Raw genomic sequence first — 22,045 nt, 5'->3', positions numbered from 1 at the left:
GCTTAAAGAGTTTAGTGAGCCACATCACAGATTTACCAAACTTAAAGGGACAGTTCGCCTCTTTTGACATGAAGCTGTATGATATCCCATATCAGCAACATCATTTATGAACATCTTCTTACCCCCTGCTGCGTCCTGTGAGCAGAGTTCCAGCCTCGTTTTGGTGTTGATGAAGGTAGTCCGGCTAGTTGTCTGGGGTTTAAAAAATAAAGTGTTTTGCTTCTCAGAACAATATGCGTTCAACAGAGTAATACATTTGCATCACAAAGTCGTTCTCCAGGAAAAAGTCAGACCTCACAATCGCTTGGCCCTATTTTCTCTCCCTTCGTATCACTGATGAATTGAATAATAATTGAGGAAAATGTTGTATAAAGTGCACAGCTCTAACATTTGTTTCTGTTTGTCTGGCGGTGTTTTCCTTCCGGTTCAAAGGTTGGACCACCGGTCCAATCAGCGACGATTCATGTCGAACCACACTGTCCCTTTTATCTCCCAGAAAATTAAGTAAGTGTATCAAATCGTATCGAATTGTATCGTATCGTGAGATTAGTAAATCGCTACAGTCCTGCTGCAGACAGCCGCGCCTGTTACAGTGTTTGCTGCTCGGTCTGCACAGCAGGCAGTGATACAAAGAGAGAGAAAATAGGGCCAAGCGATTGTGAGGTCTGACTTTTTCCTGGAGAACCATTTTGTGATACAAATGTATTACTCTGTTGAACGCGTATTGTTTTGAGAAGCAAAACGCTTTATTTTTTAAACCCCAGCCAACTAGCCGGCTGGAACTCTGCTCACAGGACGCAGCAGGGGGTAAGAAGATGTTCATAAATGATGTTGCTGATATGGGATGTTACACAGCTTCATGTCAAAAGAGGCGAACTGTCCCTTTTAAGAACAGTCAAACAAAAAGCCGAGAAGCGAAGCTGGAAGGATTCCCTGAGAAATCTAACACATTGTGTTTGCTTACTTGTGTTTGGAAGCCTCCTGTTTACATGATTCCAGGCATGTTCCCCCACATGTTCGGCACTCTGTCATTCTCATTCCAACCCGGTTACCTAAACGGTTTAAGCCGAGTGTAATTTGGTTTCTGGCTGGCTGGACGCTGTTGCATGCACCACTCTTGCCTGACTGGCATCTAATTGTTATTAATGGAAGACAAGAACAACAATATTTCTCATGTGTAATTTTCTTTTCAGCATGTAGATCATTATATTTCTGTTGCTGTTATTGATCGACCGACGCTAGCTTCAGAGAGCTTCGCCCGGCAGACAGAGTAGCATCGATGAGCAGATGAACGCGATGCTTCATGGGAACACGCGTGTTACCTGCGGTTGGCAGAAATGTGTGTTTCCTCCGCTGCAGCGGGGGCATCTCAGGCACGATGACGCTGCAATGCATTGTGGCAAAGCTTTTTGCCGCATGACCCTGCATATTGCTGCAGCCTCCTGCATCATGATGCCTCCCGTGCCAATGCAGGGATCTCATTGAAAGACTAATGAGGGAGTCTAAGGTGCGACCGCACTGGAAAAAATGCCCCTCCAAAAATAAGTAAAAAAACAACAAATAAAAGACGTTTTTGCTTGAAATAAGCAAAAAAATCTGCCAATGGAACTAGTGAAAACCGGCTTGTCAAGATTTCTTGAAATAAGATGTGATGTTTAGGACTTTTGAGATAAAAGTGATCTTGAAATTAGCTTAAAAACCTCTTCAAATGGAAAAAAAAAAGCTTGTTTCATGTGATGTGACTCAAAACAATTTGTTTTCAAGACTTTTTCACTTAACAAGATATTCCAGATGTATTGTATTAAAACAAGTCCCTATATCTGGCTGAAATGGTGCTTGTTAGGCAGTTGTGTCTTATAGTAAGTGTAACGAGATACTCCGGGATTAAATCAGCACAACCCAACCGGTGTCCTCAGGCATCCTGAAACGGTGGCGTAAAGGTCCGTCCTGGAGCCTGAAACCTGGATTTTATCTTTGTTTTGGGAGCATAAACCAGGTGTCTCGTCAGCGACTGAATAAAGAGACATAACGGAGGCTTTGAGCTCTAATTACACCAAGCGTTGTTTGATGTACAAGCTCTCTGCTGGACGTGTCCACGGCCCGCACAGGCTGGTTTAAAGGAGGACACGGATCCGGTGGCTCTTTAAGCTGCCGTACCGGGAGGTGCATCTTTTTTTATTTTTTAGGTAACAAACCCAATTCTTCTTTTTTAAAATGTGCGCTTAGAAGTTAGAAAATTGCCAACATCAAGAGCTTCCTTGAATTAGGATGCCCCGCAATGCAAGTGTGTTATATAATGCCGTGACTGGAGGGGGAGAAAAAAAGTAGAGCACAGGGGTAGAGATTAAAAAACTTTCTGCATAAGAAGAGAGGAGGGAGGCAGAGATGAGCATAAAAGGGAAGGAGGGGGAGGAGGATTGAGGGAAAGATGGAGGAGACAGAAATACAGTATAATGAAAAATAGAAGGGGGGGATTAGGTCAGGTGGGAGTGAGGGTTCAGTCCTCCGGCGGGCCTGGCAGGCTGCGGGAGGCTGGTCAGCTCTTCCGCTCTCTTTTTTCATTTAGATAATGGAGCATTTGGTTAATTGGCGGCGTACGGTTTGTTTGCCAACACGTCAGAGCAGAATTATTTCCACTACATTTACAGCATAGTGTTGCTGGGCTCCCTCTCATTAAAACCTCAGCCTCCTCTTTGCCCAGACCGAGCTTTTCTGTGGAAATCTGCAGGAGGAGGCCAAACACCACTGCAGCAAAATAAAAAAAAAGAGGAATAAAACACATTTATCTACTATCTCACCAAGCCCAGCCAGCTTGTAAAGGCAGAGACAGAAACTTCTCTATCTGTTTACTGTTATTGTTTTTCTCCACTCATAAACCTTTACTTCTGGCTGCTATTGTGTGCTTTTTTTTCTCCTCTTATCTCATCCAAAGAGTTATGCGTCTAGCTCGCATGATCTGTATCTTTAAATTTGATTGAGGGTACTTGCGGGGGGTGTTATTGGATTGCGGTGTGATTGTCTCACCTTTTCCCTGCGTGTGTTTTTTAATGTTGGGATGGATATGCGCTCCAGCAGCACTGATCTCACTGTTCTGCTCATTAGGCTGGATTCACAGAGACTGGTGCTTCGCCACAATAAGACATGCACTTCTGTAGTCCAGCCATTACCAAGTTTAACAATGTGCACCAGCCAGAAAAGTCCATTATTTCTGCAGCTCATCATCCCGAGCATCCACACGAGACAAAGGCTCTGTGAAACTGCTTCATTGCAAAGGGCTCATCTATCACTTAAGTCAGAAGCAGGGAGTAAAAAACATATGTGCTGCACATGCCACATACTGGGAGATGTGGCGGCATATGGAGAGGCAGTAAGAGTGAGGCTTCAGCGGTTTTTAAGGGACTGAAGAGCGTCTCCAATGAGTAGAAAAACTAAAAAAAACTGCTTTTTTGTGCACAGAGGACTCAAATGTTCATCTAAGACTTCACATTTGCTCACAGAGCGCGGCGCAGGATGCTGCAGGAAGTCCGAAAGTGCAGCCGGGTGAGGGAGCGGCTGCTAATTTAACCGACCTGTCACTGAAATCAAAGACCTTAATCAAAATTTTATCAATTAATTGATCTTTCCTCTTGTGCTTTGCCACGAGTGCAGTTGAGATTCCCCCTGACTCTTGCCCCTCTGACTGCAAGCCATGCTCTACCACATAAACTGTGTTCATTAGCAGTGATCAAGGATTCCTCTAATGGGAGCTGAGACGTGCTATGATGACTGTTTCCCCCCGACTCCGGGCTTCGGAGGACAACTCTCCCCGGCTGCTTTTTCCCGAGTCAAACACTGTGCTCCAACTTTTATTCCCGCTCCGAATGTAAAACCCGCGTCTTTTGTGTTGTTTCTCGCAGGGTAACCAAGAGGCCACCAACCCCCCAGAAGCGATGGCCCAGCCGTACACCCCCGCCCAGTACCCGCCTCCCCCACAGAATGGCATCCCCGCAGAGTTCGCGGCACCGCACCCGCTCCCGACGCAGGACTACACCGGGCAGAGCCGGGTCCCCGAGCACGCCATGACCCTGTACACGCCCACACAGACGCACAGCGAGCCGGCCGGCACTGACAACAGCACGCCCGCCATCACCGCCACCACGACCGCACCGGTCAGTGTCCTCCATCACCTGCAAACACTGTTCTCAACACGCTGTCAGCAAGTAAAATATATTCTTACTCTCTTTTGTTTTTTTCCTTTTCTTCTGTGAACTATTTTAATCTATAATGAACAAACTGTGCTTCTTTACTTGTGTTTGTCGTAAAGAAAACTAGCTGTAGTCTGCGCACGCGGGAGGGTTTCTGCCTTGGATATTTTGTTCCTCTGATGTTCATTAACCACAACAGGAGAAATATTGCTCCCCAGATGCATTAAACTGCGGCGATAAGTTCCCAGATTCCCCCCCCCCCTCGTTCTGAATCCCAAAGCCTGCCTTTTCTCTCTGCAAAACAGGGAAATTACCTCAGGTGTAAACAATCAGTGCCTTTAATTAAATATCACATAAATCATAATATAATGTGTTTAAACAAGGTGTGTAAACAGATTGTTTCAAGAGAAAATTATTTTCTGCATAATTTAACATGCACATGTGGCCCCATCTGTATTACTGCCTTCTATAGGCTTACTTTATTACGTTTACATACGTCGTATCGGGAAGTTTCACACTTTATCTTATTTTTTTAGTCTTTAATTTACACCTTTTCCTGCCCTCAAGGCCGGTCCTTCCCCTCCTCGTGCTCCAATTATCATGAAATTCAGTTTTTGAGCAACCTTGCAAGCAAATGCCAATCATGCTCTTCCTCCTCGGCGAGTGGAGGAACAAACTGTACCGATGGCAGCACCTCGGTGGTAAACACGGTGAGGTTAACAGTGGGAGTAGCTGCAGACTTTGATGTCCAGGCGCAGCTCGCTGCCTAATGATGGAGGTGAGCTCGGCTGTAAACGTTCATTTGGAGCTCCTTGCTTGCATGAGGGAGAGCTGACATGCTGCAGACATGAATGATTCAGGCTCTCTGAGAGGCGGACACGCCCCTCCATCCTTGTTGGACCCCGTGTTAAAGAGCAGGAAAAAAAAATGCCTTTTCCTCCAGCAGCTCGGAGCAGTTAATTATCTGAAGCTTCCTGCAAACAGAAGACGGCGTAGGCCCCCCCGTTTTAACTCGCTTCTGACTGGACTCCCCCCAAAAGAGTCTGAAACAGCTGCAGCCCGAGTTTTAACCAGAACAAAGAGATCACATCACATCACCCCAGTTCTCAGGTCTTTACATCGGCTCCTGGTCAGATACAGAACAGATTTTAAAGTTCTGCTACGGTTTAGGTCCAGAACACGTGAATGACATGCTGGCAGAGTATAAACCCAGCAGAGCTCTGAGATCTGCTGACTCAGGTCAGATAGTGGAGCCCAGAGTTCAAACTGGACCCGGTGAAGCAGCTTTTAGCTGTTATGCTGCTCACAACTGGAACAAACTACCAGCAGAACTGAAATCAGCCACAACTGTGAGCACTTTAAATCCAGGTTAAACACATTTCTCTTTCCGTCTGCTTATGGTTGAGTTTATATTTTTCTTTTTTCCCCTCTTCTTTGATTGTTTTAATTTTTATTCTCTTTAAATTGCTTGTTTTTCTGTTTTTTTTTTTTAAATGCCTTTATGTAAAGCACATTGAGTTGGCTGTGGTATGAAATGCGCTGTATAAATAAAGATGCCTTGCCTTGCTCTCACCTCATCGAGGGACTGCGAGCGCTCACAGTGTCGTCACTGAGCAGAAATCAAGGCTTGTAAGTGGAATTCTACATTTATAAATTCTACATTTAAGTATTTTGTGCTGATCTTACATAAGACGCCTTGACCTGGGATTTTATATCCCAAGATGGAGATAAAAGGGAGAACGAATTAGCTCCCAAGTTTAAAAAAAGCATCTGAAAAGGGGGATGAAAAAAAAAAAAACCTCTTCTCCTGTAGCATGAAAACACCTGCTGTGTGTGTGTGGGGGGGGGGGGGGGGGTCACAGAGAGGCCACAGCCCTCCTGAGAGGGATCTGGGTCACTCATAAAGAACACCGCTAATACCTCCATTTTCCCGGCCTCATAATTACGGAGCAGCCATGAATATTTGGCAGCAGAAAAGTGCTTATGCAGCACGAGCGGAGCGACGGCGCATTATCATCGCCTTGTAATGTAGCAATGTTTGATTTGAAGATTTGTGTGACGCTCTCCAACTGCTCCACGGTTATATCCTGCACTTACAGTAATGGCTGACACGCAGGAGAGTTTGAAGTGAGGGGGGGACTTGGCAGGAGGTTCAGCCTCCCCCTCTCCACACTGTACCACCACTCCTCCCTCCCTCCCCCTCTGCCTCTTCTCCATTTCGCATTTGATTTCATTTCATCTGTTCGCCCGCTGTGAGAAAAAGCCCAGAGATGGTGGCCGTGGAGAGATGAGAGCTCGTCTCGCTTCTCCCTGCTTCCCTCCATCTTCTCTCTCTGCAGCCGAGCTCTCCCCCGCCATCCGGCCGTCTCTTTCTCGGGGAGGACGGAGGGATGGGATTAGTGGGGTGTAAACAGAAAGTCTAATCCTCGGGGGCCGCTGGTGTAGTGTCGCCCACCGCTGCGTTCCCCGGCTTTAATGACAGACCCAGCCTGTTTGCACTGGGTGCCACAGACGGGCCCGGGTGCCTTTGATTAGGGCACCCTGCAGAAACACAGATTGAGCGAGCAGATCAGCTCCCCCCCCCCCCCGACTCTGCTGCGCTCAGCTCCTCCACCCCACGACGGCGCTTTGCTCTGCACATCTTCTTGACTTAAAGACTTAAAAAGAGTCAAGTGAGTGAAAATTCACTGAAACGTATGGATTCTGTGTCAATTCCCTGCAGAGAGAGGGAGAGTGTGTATGTTTTAATGAGGCGCCGGGAGTCCTGCTCTCGTCTGACAGACACTCACCAGTCTATACTGGGACGGTGGCATTGTCCAGAGCCAGATCTCTGGGACCCCCGCTCTGTGCTGTGTTCAAACAAGCTGACTTGAAAGCAAAGCGACTTGAGGAAGAGAGGCAGCAGCCCCCCCCCGACTTTTCCTCCAAATCCTTAGAGATGAGGCTAGCAGAGGGCTGCCAGGGAGCTCTGCTGCAGAAAGAAAAAAAAAAACCAGAGCTCGTTATCTGGCTCAGTTCAAATAGTCTGAGGTTTGGTTGAATTTCATGAGTAATCATTCTCTTTTCAGATAACAAATTAAGGCAGTGGCATTAGGGCAGCACTCATTTCCAGATTTTCCACAGCCCGTGTCAGCGGCGTGAAGACTTTCCAAAGGGTATTCTGGGGGACTGTGATAACACGCACCAGAGCGGGCGGGAAACATGGCCGAGCGCATGCAGACATCCACTCATGAGCTGTGTTTGTGGCACGGAGACACCGTCGGGTGTAGCTTTCAGAGACGGTGCTGATGGCAGCATGTAGGCCACTATTAAAAGAAGATGACTGTGTTATCTGGAAGTGGGAGGAGCCGCTCGGTTTTCTTTCCTGTAAAGTCCCCCTTTTTCAAAGATACCGTCTGCTGGATCATTTAACGGATACACTTCTGTATTCTAATTATTACCAGCTGAGCTTTGTTTTGGGTAATAATCCTACGGTGTTGTAAATGATGAGCAAACCTGGTGCAACAGTGTGGCTCAGCGGTGTCGTCGGTGGTCTCCGGACCCCCAGCGGAGCCGTAAGATTACTCCGCTTGTTTGGTCAAAGGATGGAATTCGCTGACAGTTGGAAAAATACATTTATCTCACCAGATTGAAGATACCGAAGGTCAGCGTTAACCGAAGCTCTGAGGCGTGTCTGCCAGATGTGATGCTTTTAACCTAAACACGATGCCCTCAGGCGCCCGAGCTTCCAGTGTTTTAGAGGTAACAAATGAAGCCGCTCCGTCACTGGAGCATGAATACAGTTAACACCTGATAACATCTCGGTTTCCAGGGGAACAGATAACAGTTTGCATCGAGTCCCCCCGGACAGACGATCATGTTGTAGTCATGTGAGATTATCTCCTCCAGCTCCAGTCGGCGGTGATGGAAACCTGAACTTAGGGCAGCTCCGTCCATCTCAGGAAAAAGTCTTAATTAGCAGAAACCGGTCGGTCGGTCGCAGCTTTCACCACTAACAGGAACATATATAGTGTTAAAATTGGCTTTGTTCTTAGACATTATGAATGAAATAGTCTCCGTACTTTTCCACGATGGACACGATATATGACCTTAAGTGATTCAGGCATAGTGAGACAAAACAATTCAAGATTCACACACACATTGTTTCTGTGGGGATATTCATTTATAAAATTAATTTATTTAGTCTTTTATTTGTTCGAATTAAATTATCCGGACACTATTTACTATGTGAGACTATGTGTTTACACTTTACGTATCAGCATTCAATGTGACCATCAGACAGTAAATTCATACTTGGATTTTTAATTCAGATAACTTAATTTAGCATGACCAATGTGCAGAAATTTTACATATATTCATATAAGAAGTTTTCTGCTCACGAATTGTCTGAAAAAAGAGCCCCCCTCGATCCCCTCGGACAGTCCTCAGAGTCTGCCATCCGGGTCACGGCACCAAATTGTTAGCTCGATTCTTTCATTGGAAGCGTTTAAAGTGTTTATAGATGGTCACAAGTGATGCATATCAGCGCTGGGCTCAGTGGAACAGAGCTCCCGCAGGAAATCGGTCAGACCGAGGCTCGATTTCCGGGTATCTTTTGCATTTATAGCCTCATAGGTTGGACTCACACTCGACCGAGTATGATTGCACATGAGTAGGTTCAACATGCTTCGTCATATTCTCTGGATCAGCCAAACAATGAGTGTGTGAATCTTGCACCTGCTTTCCCAGGCTAACTGTTTTGTCTCATGATTCCTGGATCACTTAAGGTCATAAATCGTGTCCATCGTGGAACAGTACAAAGACTATTTCATTCATAATGTCTAAGAACAAAGCCAATTTTAACATTTGGCTGATCCAGAGAATATTATGAAGCATGTTGAACCTACTCATGTCCAATCATACTCGGTTGAGTGTGAGTCCAACCTATGTGAAACAATGAGGCTATAAAAACAAAAGATACCCGGAAATCGAGGCTCGGCCTAACGGATTTCCTGCGGGAGCTCTGATGTGATTCACGTGTGACCATCAATAAACACTTTATTTAACTTGAGATTCCTCCGGCTTGTTCTTGAGCTTCCAATGAAAGAATCGAGCTAACAATAGGGTAAGTTATGCAGTGATTTTTGGCGTAAAAAGGGTTTAAAAGAGCGGCGTACGTGTTGCAGAGATGATTCAGGAAGGTGGGACTGGTGTCCGTGACAGTGGATGGGACCCACTCTTCCCTAAGTGCCTCTGAATGCTCGGCTACTTTACACAAATCAGGCGGATGAGCTCAGAGCCTCTTCTCACTCACTCCCTGCTCTCTCTGGTGATGGAGAGGATATATTTGCTGCTTCTTTAGAAAAAGAAAACAAACAGTGGAGGACCGGAAGAGGAAAGTAATGAATTAAGGCTCAGGCATTATAATTCTTGTGAGCGAAGACTCTAAACCCCCCCCCACCAACCCACCAACCCACCCCAACTCCTATTTAATCGGATGTAATCTACCTGCTTGGCAGCATTCCAATCAGATAGTTTCAATTATGCTCTTGTAATGCCACTCTGCGAGGAGGGGGGGGGGAAGTGCTGAGCAGAGCACTTTGCAGGCGATTTGCAAATAACAGCAAGGGAGTCTTTTAGAGAAATGACTGAACAGGAAGCCGGAGAGTTGCTGGAGTTGACAGCTCTCTCACTCTTAGCTTTGCTGGCTTCGGCGGTGATGGTGTGTTTTGCATCCCGCCTCCTCCTCCCTTTGACAGCAGCTGTCGGGACAGTAAAGTGCCACTGAAGGTGGCCTCCTATGGTAATGCGGAGGTAATTATTTTCCACTGCTACAGCACCATTTCACAGCCAGGCAGGCAGGTTGGAGCCTCGGGAGCAGAGCGCACAGGCAGGCGTCCTGGATCTCGGTGACACTCGAAGTTATTGAGTTAGTAGTATGCAGTCTGGGGTGCTTGGAGTCAGCGATTCAGCATTTGTGTTCCCCGTATGTGTGTTTGCCCCTGATGTCAGCGGGCTGCTGGCCTGTCTGAGCACCGAGCGAAAGTTAATCTGGATGTCTGCAAACACGCGACCGCCGTGATAAAACGCCACACAGACAGAGCTGGAGGACAATCGGTGCTCAGTAGTCTGGCAACATATGCTAAAGGTCGATAAGTGTCATGTGTGACCGATGAAACAGATTGACCCGTGGGGCTCCGGTACCTTGTCACCCTCCACAGTCCCAGCATCTGTCTGCAACGTGTCACCCCTGGGGCCCAACATGGCTACTCAGGCTATTAACCTCCAGCACAAGGGGACACGCCAGAGTTAGGACCCCTCCACCCGTCTCTCCCTGTCACAAATCCACTCCTTATTCCAGGTCCGGCCGGCTCAGAGACTTTTCCTGCTCTGCCGTCCTTTAGTAGTTGTTAACCTCGGGGCCGGACACTGTCGGGGCCCAGGTGGGACTCAGGGAAGCTGCTGCATACCTGGATGGCTGCAGGGGAGACAAAGCGGGACCTTGAATCAAACAACTGTCACTGCTAACAGTGTATGTCACCGTCTCCGAATGGGCCATAAAAACCAAATAAATGACGGCCATTACAGTGGAGATTGTGATTATGATAATGAGAATAATAAAGGCGATCATCATTACGATCATGATGATAATGATAATACCGCGATGATGAATTATAATGAATAAATCCTTAGCCCATTTCCTAAATGGTGGGAAATGTATCACAAAGAGGGAGGCCTGCAGCCATCCGGCAGCCTGGGAGCAGGGCGAGGGTTACCCGAGTGTGAGAGCGTTTCCTCTCCTTTCACGTCTGCATCAGAACAAGATTGTGTCTGTGTGCGCCGTGCTCCGAGCACTTCCCAGGAGACCTCGCAGTTTACATATCACATTCAAACAGCTTTTGTGCTCAATATCTGCCACTTCCACTCTCTCATTTCTCATCCCTCCCCTCCTCTCCTCGCTCTGTTGCTTTACTCAGTCCCCTTCCAGAGTCGCCGGCACTAAATCAGCATTCATTTTCCGTTTCCTTTTATTAATTTGTTTGCTATTGTGAGATGAAAACTGTCCCCGTCAGAAACACCTCAGCGTTTACTGCTTGTTCAAAGGCCCAAAATCAAAGTTTATCTTTTCCTGATGAGTGACCTCTTGTGGTCATGAAGGTAATTACTGTGAGGAAAATATGGAGGCCGTGCAGCGGCGTGATTTCCTTAAAACTTCTGTGTTGTTTACTTGCTCACAGCATCGGCATCGAGTGCTGAAACTCGTGTGTGAAGTATCCCCGGCATCAGAGGAACGGTTTCTGGTACAATGGGGACAAAAACTAGGACAATATTATTAAAAAAACAGCAATCTGTGCAGATTAAAATAAGCAGCGTGAAGGAAGCTATATTCAGAACCTTTATAAAAAGAGTGAGAGAGACGTTTTTATGGAAAAAATGGCAGCAAAATAGGATAAAAGTAAAGTAAAAATGCTGTTTTTACACTCTTTTTAATGGAAACACTTCAGATTCAAGTTTATAATTCAAAACACAAGATAAACCTGAAGGTTCTTGAGCTAAAGGCTTAGCTTAGGACGTCACCTGTTTTGTCCCAGCTCCTTCTGCACTTATTTGTTTCCTAAATTTTCTTCCCATTTGTCTCGGTACCTAACTTACCGCACTTACTCGAGCACTAGTTCTGCTCTTAGCTGTTTGGTTTTGGAAGGAAATGCACTTCTGATTTCTTGTGACCTGAAGTTCTTCTGCCTACCGATGTGGAACACACTTATTGTAAGTCGCTTTGGATAAAAGCGTCTGCAGAATGACCGTAATGTAATGTTAAATAATGTAAGTTGAGATAAGTAAAGCATCCAACATGTGACGGAGGCCAAAAAGGTTATTAAAACTAAAAAGAATCATGTGTTTCAAACTGTCAACTTCACATAATAAGAGTGAAAGCAGCAAAAAAATGGTAAAAACTCAAGTTAGAAATGTCTTAAAGTTCTACTTCAGTCCTTAAATGTTTACACTGTGAGAAGGCAGATTTGATAGGAAGCTCATTTATTGATATTAGTCGTCTTAAAGCTTTAAAGCGCAGAGAGAAGGCAGGTCTGAACGCACGTTGTTAAAAAAACGCAAACGACTTAAAAGCGAGAACAAACTGTGCGTTTGACCAACGAGCCTTTTTTTTCGCCCACGGAAAATAAAACTGCCTCCAAAAACAAGGTCCATCTAAGCAGACAAGCAACCAGAACGCTCAGGGAAATCCATCATCGGTGTCACACAGAGAAACAAGTAGAATTTGTCAATGACATCAGACACGTCATTTATATAGAAATGTCAGCGTCGCATTCGCATAATGATGGAAACAACAACGCTGAGGGCTCTGGGCCTCGCACTTTGATGGCTGTGTGCAAACGTCACCAATAATGTGTCTTTAGTCTAGACATGTCAGGGCTCCGTGGGATCTATATCCACGCCTTTTTGTCAGCACCTTCAATCTTCCCTGTTGCTCAGGAGCTAAGTGCAAGAGATTAATAAGTGGATTTGTAATGCACAACCTCAGGTTTGACACTATAAGTCATCGGCTGTTTATCGCCTTGGCTTTCTGGGCAGATTGAAAAATGGCAGACGCTGAGTAAGTTAGTCAGTCAGGCCTCACACCCCCCCCCCCCTGCTCTCATACCGCAGGACCAGGAGGTACAGTACACTGTAGCAGCTAATGAGTAACCTGTGTCTTCTCTGTGCTTGTTTCCCCCCGGCAGACAGATGATGTGACGCAAACGGAGGGCTCTCAGCAGCTCCAGCTCCAGCACTCAGACTCTTCAGAGAAGCAGCAGCCCAAAAGGTTACATGTCTCCAACATTCCCTTCCGTTTCCGGGACCCTGACTTAAGGCAAATGTTTGGGGTAGGTATAAAAGTAAAGTAACAAATTACTGTAAGGCAAGGCAAAGTTTATTTTTGTGCAACACGATTCAACAACAAGCTGATTCAAAGTGCTTTACAGAGACATTAAAACAGTAGAAATAAAAAGCATGAATTAAGTTTTACACAAAAAAGAAAGAAATAAGAAGAACAATAGATAAAATCAGGAGTTAAAATGTGATTAAGTTTTGAAACTCAAGCTTCAGATTTGGAGCTTTACTCAGCGTGTCTTAAACACACTGAGTGTTGCAGCTGATCTGAGTCTTTCTGGGAGTTTGTTCCAGACATGTGGAGCATAGAAGCTGAATGCAGCTCCTCCATGTCTGGTTCTGACTCTGGGAACTGATAGAAGACCGGATCCAGATGAGCTGAGGGGTCTGGAAGGTTCATACTGGGTCAGGAGGTCCCTGATGCGTTCTGGTCCTGGACCATTCAGAGCATCAGAACTTTAAAGTCTGTAGTGGCTCTGATCCCACAGACACATACAGTAAAAAAACCCAAAAAACTGCTGACCTGAATGTTGCTTTACAGATTTTCCAAAATGATCTAAACCACTTTCCGTTTAATGGTATTAATCCAGGGCTGCACCCCCCCTAATGTCAGAGGAAATTATTACAGCTTTATGAAATGGAGCATTTGGCTTCAAGGAAAACATCACATAACTAAAGCTGCCACCGTCGTCTCGTTAATGCATTGATTGGTTCCGTTGTCTGGGACGGGGAGAGCGGTATTAGCGGCTTCGGGAGTTTTTTTTGCAGGTGATAAACGGCTCAATCCGTCACAATCGGGTTGTGAACCTGCAGGTCGAACCCGAGGGAGGAGTTAGCCGAGCAATGAAAGCCGCTCCACTTTGACTTCTCTATCAAAAAGATTTGTTCGCAGGTTTTATTCTTTGTTTCAAAGAAATGCAGGTGTCAGATTGAATCATTTTCCACACGCGGGACGGTCAGCTGCAGACTAACCAGTTTACACATCAGGAAACCAGGGGTCCTCGTCAGAAATCCTCCGTCTCCCCCGGCTAATTAACGAGGCAGTACGCAGTTCAACGGCTCGCCCTCGTGTCTCACAGAAGCCTCGATAACAACGGAACCAAATTCAATAACGATAATGCATCTGAATTGAGACGATTGCCAAAAATGTACTTCAGAATGTTCAGCACTAATTGGACCATTAGGAGCCAAAGGCGTTAATTCTCGTCATTATGAAGACAACATCCAGCTGATGATATTAATTACTCATGAGCCCTACCTGTGGCTTTATAAATTGCAGACAACATGGCTGCTTTCTCTCTGATTGTTGGCTTTATTGTTCCCAGCTCCGGTGCAGGTCGTGTGGAATCCAAATCACCTCCGTAATTAGCTCGGAGGCTTTGTGTGCCCGGCCGCTGCATGCAGATATATGATGGAAAATTGATTGCAGCCCACCCAGTCTCCCTCAATCATCCCCCTCAGTCACATGTTGCCTGTTCCTAACCGTTACCCTCCTTTTCACTCTCCTGGCATAGTGAAGGATTGTGGGATTGATTGTCTTGGTTAGAGCTTGGCAAGGAGATAGCTGGTCCGCTCCACCCTCTGACATGGCCTCCACAATGGGCCTTTGTGTGATCAGCGTGTGCAAAGCCTCATCCCTCCAGCTCTAATGGCTTCTGGAGCGCCACCGGCTCAATACGCCATTACTGTTACGCCTGAGTGAAACCCCACAGACGTGCAGGCAGGGGGAAGACGGAGGAGAAAGAGAGTGGAGGTGCTGCACCGCTCGCTGGAGAGAGCGTCTAACAGCAGAGCAAAGCCCCGCCGGGAGCTCCATCTGCTCCCGCACGGCTCAGAGGAGCCGGGCAACAAACGCAGAAACCCCCGAGACGCACGCAGCAACGCTGCCGCAAAGTCGAGGGTGTGGAGAGACCTGTGAGCTTTTAACGAGGCGCTGAATGAAGGTCTCATTAGGGCATCCGCGGCGGACGTTAATCAGTAATTAGAAACTGTGATCTCGGAGAGCTGGTAAGTGCGCAGGAAATGAAAACACTCCGAGCGCCAGCCAGCTCCGTGCGGAGGAGCCCATGCTGCGCTGCTGGAGGGCGCCCTCATTTGTGCGACTGGATTCTTCAGCGGTGCTTCTCTCAGTGCATGTAAGGGCTCTCACAGCGTTCCCCAGAGCAATCAGCCCCCCCCCCCATCCCTCCATCCTACTGTCACACTCACTGCTGTGCTCAAACATGCTCTCCACACAGAGCACTGCGGCGTAATTATAGGTTTCTGAAGAGCTCAAAGATATTCAGGCTAATCAAAGGTGGAGGCACGAGGACCTCAATCTTGTTTGTTGCTTCCACACATTCGGAAGCTCACGGGCAAATAAACACAGCCCGCCTTTAATTTTATTCAGAGAAAGAGCCTCCAAGTCCAGAAAATATTGCTGTGTTTACAACTTTTAGCTCCTTCACTGCAAATTAAAGCTGCTAACTTTCCCACAGATGTACAGCAGTCGGCTTCTGAAACACATCTTAAGTGCAGATCACATTATTTCATATGCTTGAAAATGATTATCTATTAGGAGTTAAGTGGCAAAAGGACTAAAAAATAAAGCGTTTTGCTTCTCAGAACAATATGCGTTCAACAGAGTAATACATTTGCATCACAAGATCATTCTCCGGGAAAAAGTCAGACCTCACAATTGCTTGGCCCTATTTTCTCTCTTCCTTCGTATCACTGCCTGCTGTGCAGACCGAGCAGCAAACACTGTAACAGGCGCGGCTGTCGGCAGCAGGCAGTGATACGAAGGGAGAGAAAATAGGGCCAAGCGATTGTGAGCTCTGACTTTTTCCTGGAGAACGACTTTGTGATGCAAATGTATTACTCTGTTGAACGCATATTGTTTTGAGAAGCAAAACGCTTTATTTTTTAAACCCCAGCCAACTAGCCGGAACTACTTTCGCCAAAACGAGCCTGTTCAATGTTCATAAATGATGTTGCTAATATGGGATGTCATACAGCTTCATGTCAAAAGAGGCGAACTATCCCTTTAAATGAGTAAGCCAGCGGTTGGTGGGTGAACTTAAAGGGTTTGTTTCTGCGCTCTGTGGATGGATGGAGCTGCAGCCTCTTAGTGTAGATGACATCAGTCTCCCTTGTCCTCCCTCTGGAGACTCCTCCCATTGAAGCTATTGTTTATCAGTGCTGCTGATGCAGCTGTTTCTGAGTGTGTGCGATTGAGGGAGTAGGTGGGTGGGGGACAGAAGTGTATGAGATCAGCGGCGAGCAGCGAGCAGTCCCCAGCGCCATGTGGAAATCCACAAAGACGACTTCCTCTGAAACTAATTAATCGACGCCACAAGCCCATTACACTCGGTTAAAACAATTAGCATCTGCACGTTGCGTGGGGGAAGCATTGTCTTCTCAGGCGAGAGAAAGGGGGCATCACGCTGGGATATAAATGCCCGCGTTCCCCCGTTCGAGTCAGTGGAGCCGAGCGCCATAGGAGGCAGATGTGTGGATAGGATCTATGGAGGGAGAAGACGCTTTTAAATAACCGAGCCGTTTCTTTTCTGTAACTCAGTGTGGAGAGGGTTGCTGCATTAGCCATGAGGAAACATAAGTTTTTTCCTCTAACCCTCCGCTCCTCAAGCTTACTCCACTCCACTCACTCCAGCCAGATAATAGCCAACTCCTCCTAACCCCTATTAGTGGCTCAGTCAAACGATCCATCCATTCCCATTGAGCGTCGACCACATGGAAGGCCCATTTCTTCCCTGTTGTGCTGAAATGAAGGCGACGCGGACCGCTTGACAGGGTAATTACTTTTAATGAAATAATACGGCCATTGTAGACAGCAATTAAAAGTCGCACTCGCTCCACTCATTAGAGGAACTTACAGTTTACTTTCATTCCTCTGTTTTCTAATGATCCAGAGGCAGGCCTGTTAAATCGAAAGGCTGGAGCATGTTAAGCCCCGGGGACCGGCCCTTAGGTCCTGTTGACTGTGCGGGCGCACAAACAAAGAGAGGATAAAGAACAGAGAGGCAGCACTAAACTTTCCACAAGTTGAAGCGGCATCAGAATAACATGTGACGTCACCGTTTATCCTTTAACCCTTGTTGTTAACCCTTGTGCCGCCCTACCAGAGCCCCAAAATAAAGCAATTTAATTGAATTTTAAATCCAAAATCTATTTTGTATGATGAAACCACCTGTTATTTATCTATTCAACTCAATTCAATACATTTTTTATCATGTATTTTTTGTTACACAATACAAAAAGACAATCACCAGTTTTCAGGATTACACTTTTTTTTTTTTTTGGTCAGTTGGACCAACAGTTTTCTTGTTTTCTCAGTTTTCTTTTACATAATAAAAGTTTATTATTGCTGTTATATAAATGTGAAGTAATTACTTCTGAATTAATTATATTGAAAGGGAAAAAAACAGTGAACTTTTTCCTGGTGTTTAAATGTTTTTATAATTCACAGGTCAAAAAATGACCCATAAGACAATCTTTGTACCCTAGTGGTGTACAGCCCACATGGAAACATAAACAAAAATAAAGTATTTTTAAATAAAGACTTCTTCTAATGTCCCTTTGGGAAAAGTCATAACATTTCAAGTTGGAAAAAGATAGTTTAAGGTATTTTTTCTACAGCTAAACATGGTAGTGGCTCACTTTTGTCCTGCAAGACAACAGGAGGGTTAAAAAACCCATGAATTCTGTGACGTAGTATTTCTTGGTCTCATTTCACACAGTATTGACACAGATACAAAAAGCAGCAGCAATGAGCTCTCTCTTTTTTTTTTAAAACAATGCCAGCAACCTTCAACAACTGTTTGCTGAGCTAACAAATGCAAATTGACCACCATTTCCTCACAAAAGTAACATTTCCATAATGCCTTAATGGTTTTTTTCTTTCTCCAGCCTTCCTTCTCACGAATTCACAGCCAGCGAGGCTTTCTAACTCCGTCACTGCTCTTCTCTCTTTCTTTTCTCTCTGCAGCAATTTGGAAAGATTTTAGATGTGGAGATTATCTTTAATGAGCGAGGATCCAAGGTAAGTGAACTAGAACGCCAGCTGCTTCATTACCATGTACTTCTTCTGTTTCCTAATGATGGCATTAGTGTGGTGTGTACATTGGCTGAGAGTAGTGGTCTCTAAGCCTGGTCCTGGAGAGCTGCATCCGCCCAGCCTCTCCGTCTCTTTCTCCCTCTCTCCCTTTTGTTTTTGTTGTTTGTTGCAGCTCTCGCCCAAGTTGTGAATCATTAGCCCTGTCAATCAATTTATTATTGAGCTGTTTCAGATTCACTTAATCCACCAGCAGGCTGCAGGTCCTCAAGCATATGCAATTGAAAACTAGTTGTGTAGGGGCCTGGAAACGGTCCGACATTATTCAGGTTTATCAGCCTTCGTGATAACGAATATAAATATAAAGACTGCTTTTACCTCACATTTCAAACAGGACACCCTTTGTCAGTTTGCATATATTCACTTCCAAGCAGCCAATTGAAGGATGAGCTTGGCCTTCCTCTGCGTTTGTTCATCAAAAATCCAACGATAAGAGCAAAACTAACAACGTGCTACTCCCTCTCTCAGCACTTTCTGACTTTCCACCACTTATGCGGCTCTGGGCCTCGAGCTCGCCAGTTCCTACCGAGGTTGTTAGTCTTTATAAAAAAGGTCACAAATATGCAGATTTATTTGAATAAACAAAGCTCAGCATTTCTGGGGGAGGGGGGGAATATCAGGACACTGTTGTTTTATGTAAACTATAGTTGGGCAGGGAAGCAAAAGTGCAACTTTTGGGTGCTGTTTTCAGCAGATTAATGCACGACTTTCAGTCCAAATTAACAACGCTGTGAGTTAGCGGTTAGTTTGTCGATATATACAGAGAAAAATGTATCGATAAATCATCCGAACCCCCCAAACCAGGAGCACCAGGCAGCCATGAGAACAGGGCTGCAGTATCATTCTCCTAACCACGCACCGGGACAGGTGAAGCCTGCGGCGGTGTGAACAGCCCACTGCTTCTCATCCAGCTGTTCATTTAATAGAGTGCACTAAGCTTCACATATTCCCATTCATAAAGGCGACAGGCTCCCTGGCTGGGTGTTGAGCCATGAATACTATCGATTCCCATTCATACCTGGGAGTGCTTTTGGGCTGGTGCAGCGGCATGCAGAGAGCCCTGGAACCAGGCGCTGCTGCAGCACTCAGGCCCCCTCTGCCAGACAAGATTGAGCACCGGATAAACCTGCCTCCTCCGCCGTAACAAGCATTTATTGTTTGTGCCCCACAAAGCCATTACCCATGATGCCTCTCTCCCTCGCACACTCTCTCTGCTATATAATGAACCTATCAGCCCATTAATAAATAATCTATTTCCTATGAAGCTTTGGCAATTTGCATTCAATATGTTTGTCTCCTTTGAAAAATGGTGGCTCCACTCTCTCTTCTTGTAAGCTAATTATTCGTGGATGATAAAAAATAAATAAATAAATAAATAAAAAAGATGGAGGGGGTAACCACAGTCGGGTGAATGTCCAAAGGATTAATTCTGCCCTCAATTCCTTTTTTGAATTTATTTCTTTATCTCTCTTTTCCCCCCAAGGACAGGTCCCGTGTCATTTATGCCAGAAATAGCAGCCCGGGGATCCTGTGTATGCATGCAAGATCACACTGCGCACCGTCTCTCACATGTATTACATCCTCAAGCAATTATCGGGCGGTGCGGCCACGCTCCCCGTTCCCCCACACATACCTCTATAAGCATACATATATATATATATATATATATAGAGAGAGAGAGAGAAACTAAAGGAATGGGACTTGTTTGGCCAGAATATCTTAATGCCTCCACTACAGAGCTCAGGTCCAGGATCCCAGTCCACATAACTCAAGGAAGTGACAAACCCCCCCCAGGGAAGCGTGGCAGGCAGAGAGTTTGGGGGGATGGGATGGAAATGAGAGGTTTGGCTACATGTTGGTCAGGGTCTAGAGTCAATATCGTTGCTCTTCTCCATCACAGAGGGTTCTCTTTGCAGCCACACCACTCACTCTTTCCCGTCCAACCTATTAGCGCAGTGAATTAAAACCGGGCCAGAGATCAAGTTAGCGTCGATCTGAAGAGAAGCCGTCCTCACTCCCGCTCCCGCTGCCCACATCTTCAAAGGGAGCCCGTCGTGTAGTTGTGCAGATAATTACAGCAGCCGACAGTGTTTTGCATTCGCAGCTTCCCGAACATTCACCGGTGCCACCGCAGCTGTGCCGTTTAATTGGGTAAAGCGGGCAGGTTTGTTGGTGTTGCTGTGTGAGGTCGTGTCACCGGCATCCTCTCCTCCTTGGATCTCTCTGTTTGCTGTTTCCTGACACCTCACTAACTGCCTCTAATTAATCTGGCTGCTTACAACTCGGCTCTGCCGCCGCTGCTGCTCACCTACTCCAGTCTTCTCACCTCTTTCTTCCTCTTCTCCTCCCTTCCCCTTTCTTTTTCCGCTGTGCGTGTGTGTCCATCTTCTCCTTCTTCTTCTTCTTCTTCTCTACCTGTGGCTAACGTGGCGCTCTCTCTCAGGGCTTTGGGTTTGTAACTTTTGAAACAAGCACAGATGCCGATCGTGCACGGGAGAAACTAAACGGTACAATCGTAGAGGGACGCAAAATAGAGGTGCTTTCACTTTTCCCTTTTTCCCACATGTTCTCCTTCTTGCCTGCTGCCTTCTCGACTTACCTTTAAACATACGCATGTGGCTGCTGTGTGTGTGTGTGTGTGTGTGTGCCTGGATGCATGCATGCATAATGGTGCGTGTAACTCGCTCTCAGTAGAATGTGGAATCCATACATGTCAACCTGGACGTTACCTGACAAAGCAGAATGAGTGCATGCCATCATCCTCTTGAGTTCTTATCCAGTCCCCCCCCTTCACCATCGTTTAACGTTGCCTGCTCTAATTCTGTTTCTGTTTACGACAAACGCTCATTCTCATCAGGTCCGCAGAAGAAAATCTGCGTTTTTCTTTTGGAATCCATTTGTTTATCCAACAGAAACCGGAGGATGTTTTTATTTATTCATACCTGTGGGTAACTGGTGCATGTTCTCTGTAAAAAAAAAACAAAAAAAATCTGTAAAAGTCATGACAAGATGAATCCAAAAACATTTACATCGTCATTTGATTATTATTTCACGGATTAAGGAATGTTTCTCTGGGTTTGCTGCTTGCTTTGTGGCCCTCATCCTGGATGTTTGCGTGGTGTCTTAAACGTGTGATCACAGGGTGTGTGTGCTTTGCTGCTCCGAACAGGTGAACAATGCAACGGCACGGGTGATGACAAACAAAAAAGTGGCCAACCCCTACACAAATGGTACGTGCCAAACTGACTTTGTAAAAGTCTTTGAAAAGACAACAGTGTTTGCATTACGTTGCCTGGGTGAGTTGAGCTTCTCTTTGTTCACAGGCTGGAAGCTGAATCCAGTCGTAGGAGCTGTCTATGGTCCTGAACTGTATGCCGGTAAGAGCTCCACGAACGCTTTCTCTTTCTTTCTTCCCCCTGCCTACCTTCCACCACTCGCACTGTGCTATACCTGAGGCCACTATCAGCCGCAGCCAATCCCAATCTAACCCCTGAATTTCTACAATCGGGATCATCCTGAACCTACTGAACATGAAATTCCCCTTAAATCAAAGTGAATCTGAGAGCAGCTCAGATAAGCAGTGGATGATCCAAGCTTCTGTGAGTGACTGAGGGGAGCCTGAGCCATTGTTTGCTCGGTGTGCAACTGTAAAGCTGGAGAAAAAAAAAAATGATTTCAAGAGCAAGCGCCCCTGCAACTGTTATCTGATTGTGGAGGCTGCTGCTGTGGATGGATTTGCCAAGTGCGCCAGATTGACTTTTACAGAGCTAACCGAATAAGGGAGATTGAGTGAGCGATATTGTTGGCACCCACCCTGTCGAAGGCCGCTATTCCTTCTGGTCTCAGTAATGGAGGAATGAGATGAGCTCAGTGGGGT

The 22,045-nt window shown here is 46.0% G+C and overlaps 1 protein-coding gene across 13 annotated transcripts in view; it reads left to right on the top strand.

Annotated features, from left to right (window-relative positions):
* Positions 1-22,045, top strand: part of LOC142372105 (RNA binding protein fox-1 homolog 3-like) — a 616,940-nt gene that overhangs the window by 570,712 nt on the left and 24,183 nt on the right. For 7 of the 13 annotated variants that reach the window (XM_075454905.1, XM_075454903.1, XM_075454900.1 and 4 more), the window contains 6 exons: positions 3,897-4,199; positions 12,905-13,048; positions 18,043-18,096; positions 20,612-20,704; positions 21,338-21,398; positions 21,492-21,545. In XM_075454905.1, the coding sequence (XP_075311020.1) occupies positions 3,897-4,199; positions 12,905-13,048; positions 18,043-18,096; positions 20,612-20,704; positions 21,338-21,398; positions 21,492-21,545 (709 nt within the window). The remainder of the gene's footprint in view (positions 1-3,896; positions 4,200-12,904; positions 13,049-18,042; positions 18,097-20,611; positions 20,705-21,337; positions 21,399-21,491; positions 21,546-22,045) is intronic. The other 6 variants (XM_075454906.1, XM_075454907.1, XM_075454911.1 and 3 more) reach the window with 3 other exon arrangements.

The sequence above is a fragment of the Odontesthes bonariensis genome, chromosome 21 (assembly GCF_027942865.1).
Source record: "Odontesthes bonariensis isolate fOdoBon6 chromosome 21, fOdoBon6.hap1, whole genome shotgun sequence".
Classification (NCBI taxonomy): Eukaryota; Metazoa; Chordata; class Actinopteri; order Atheriniformes; family Atherinopsidae; genus Odontesthes; species Odontesthes bonariensis.
This window is presented reverse-complemented; position numbering and strand designations above follow the sequence as displayed.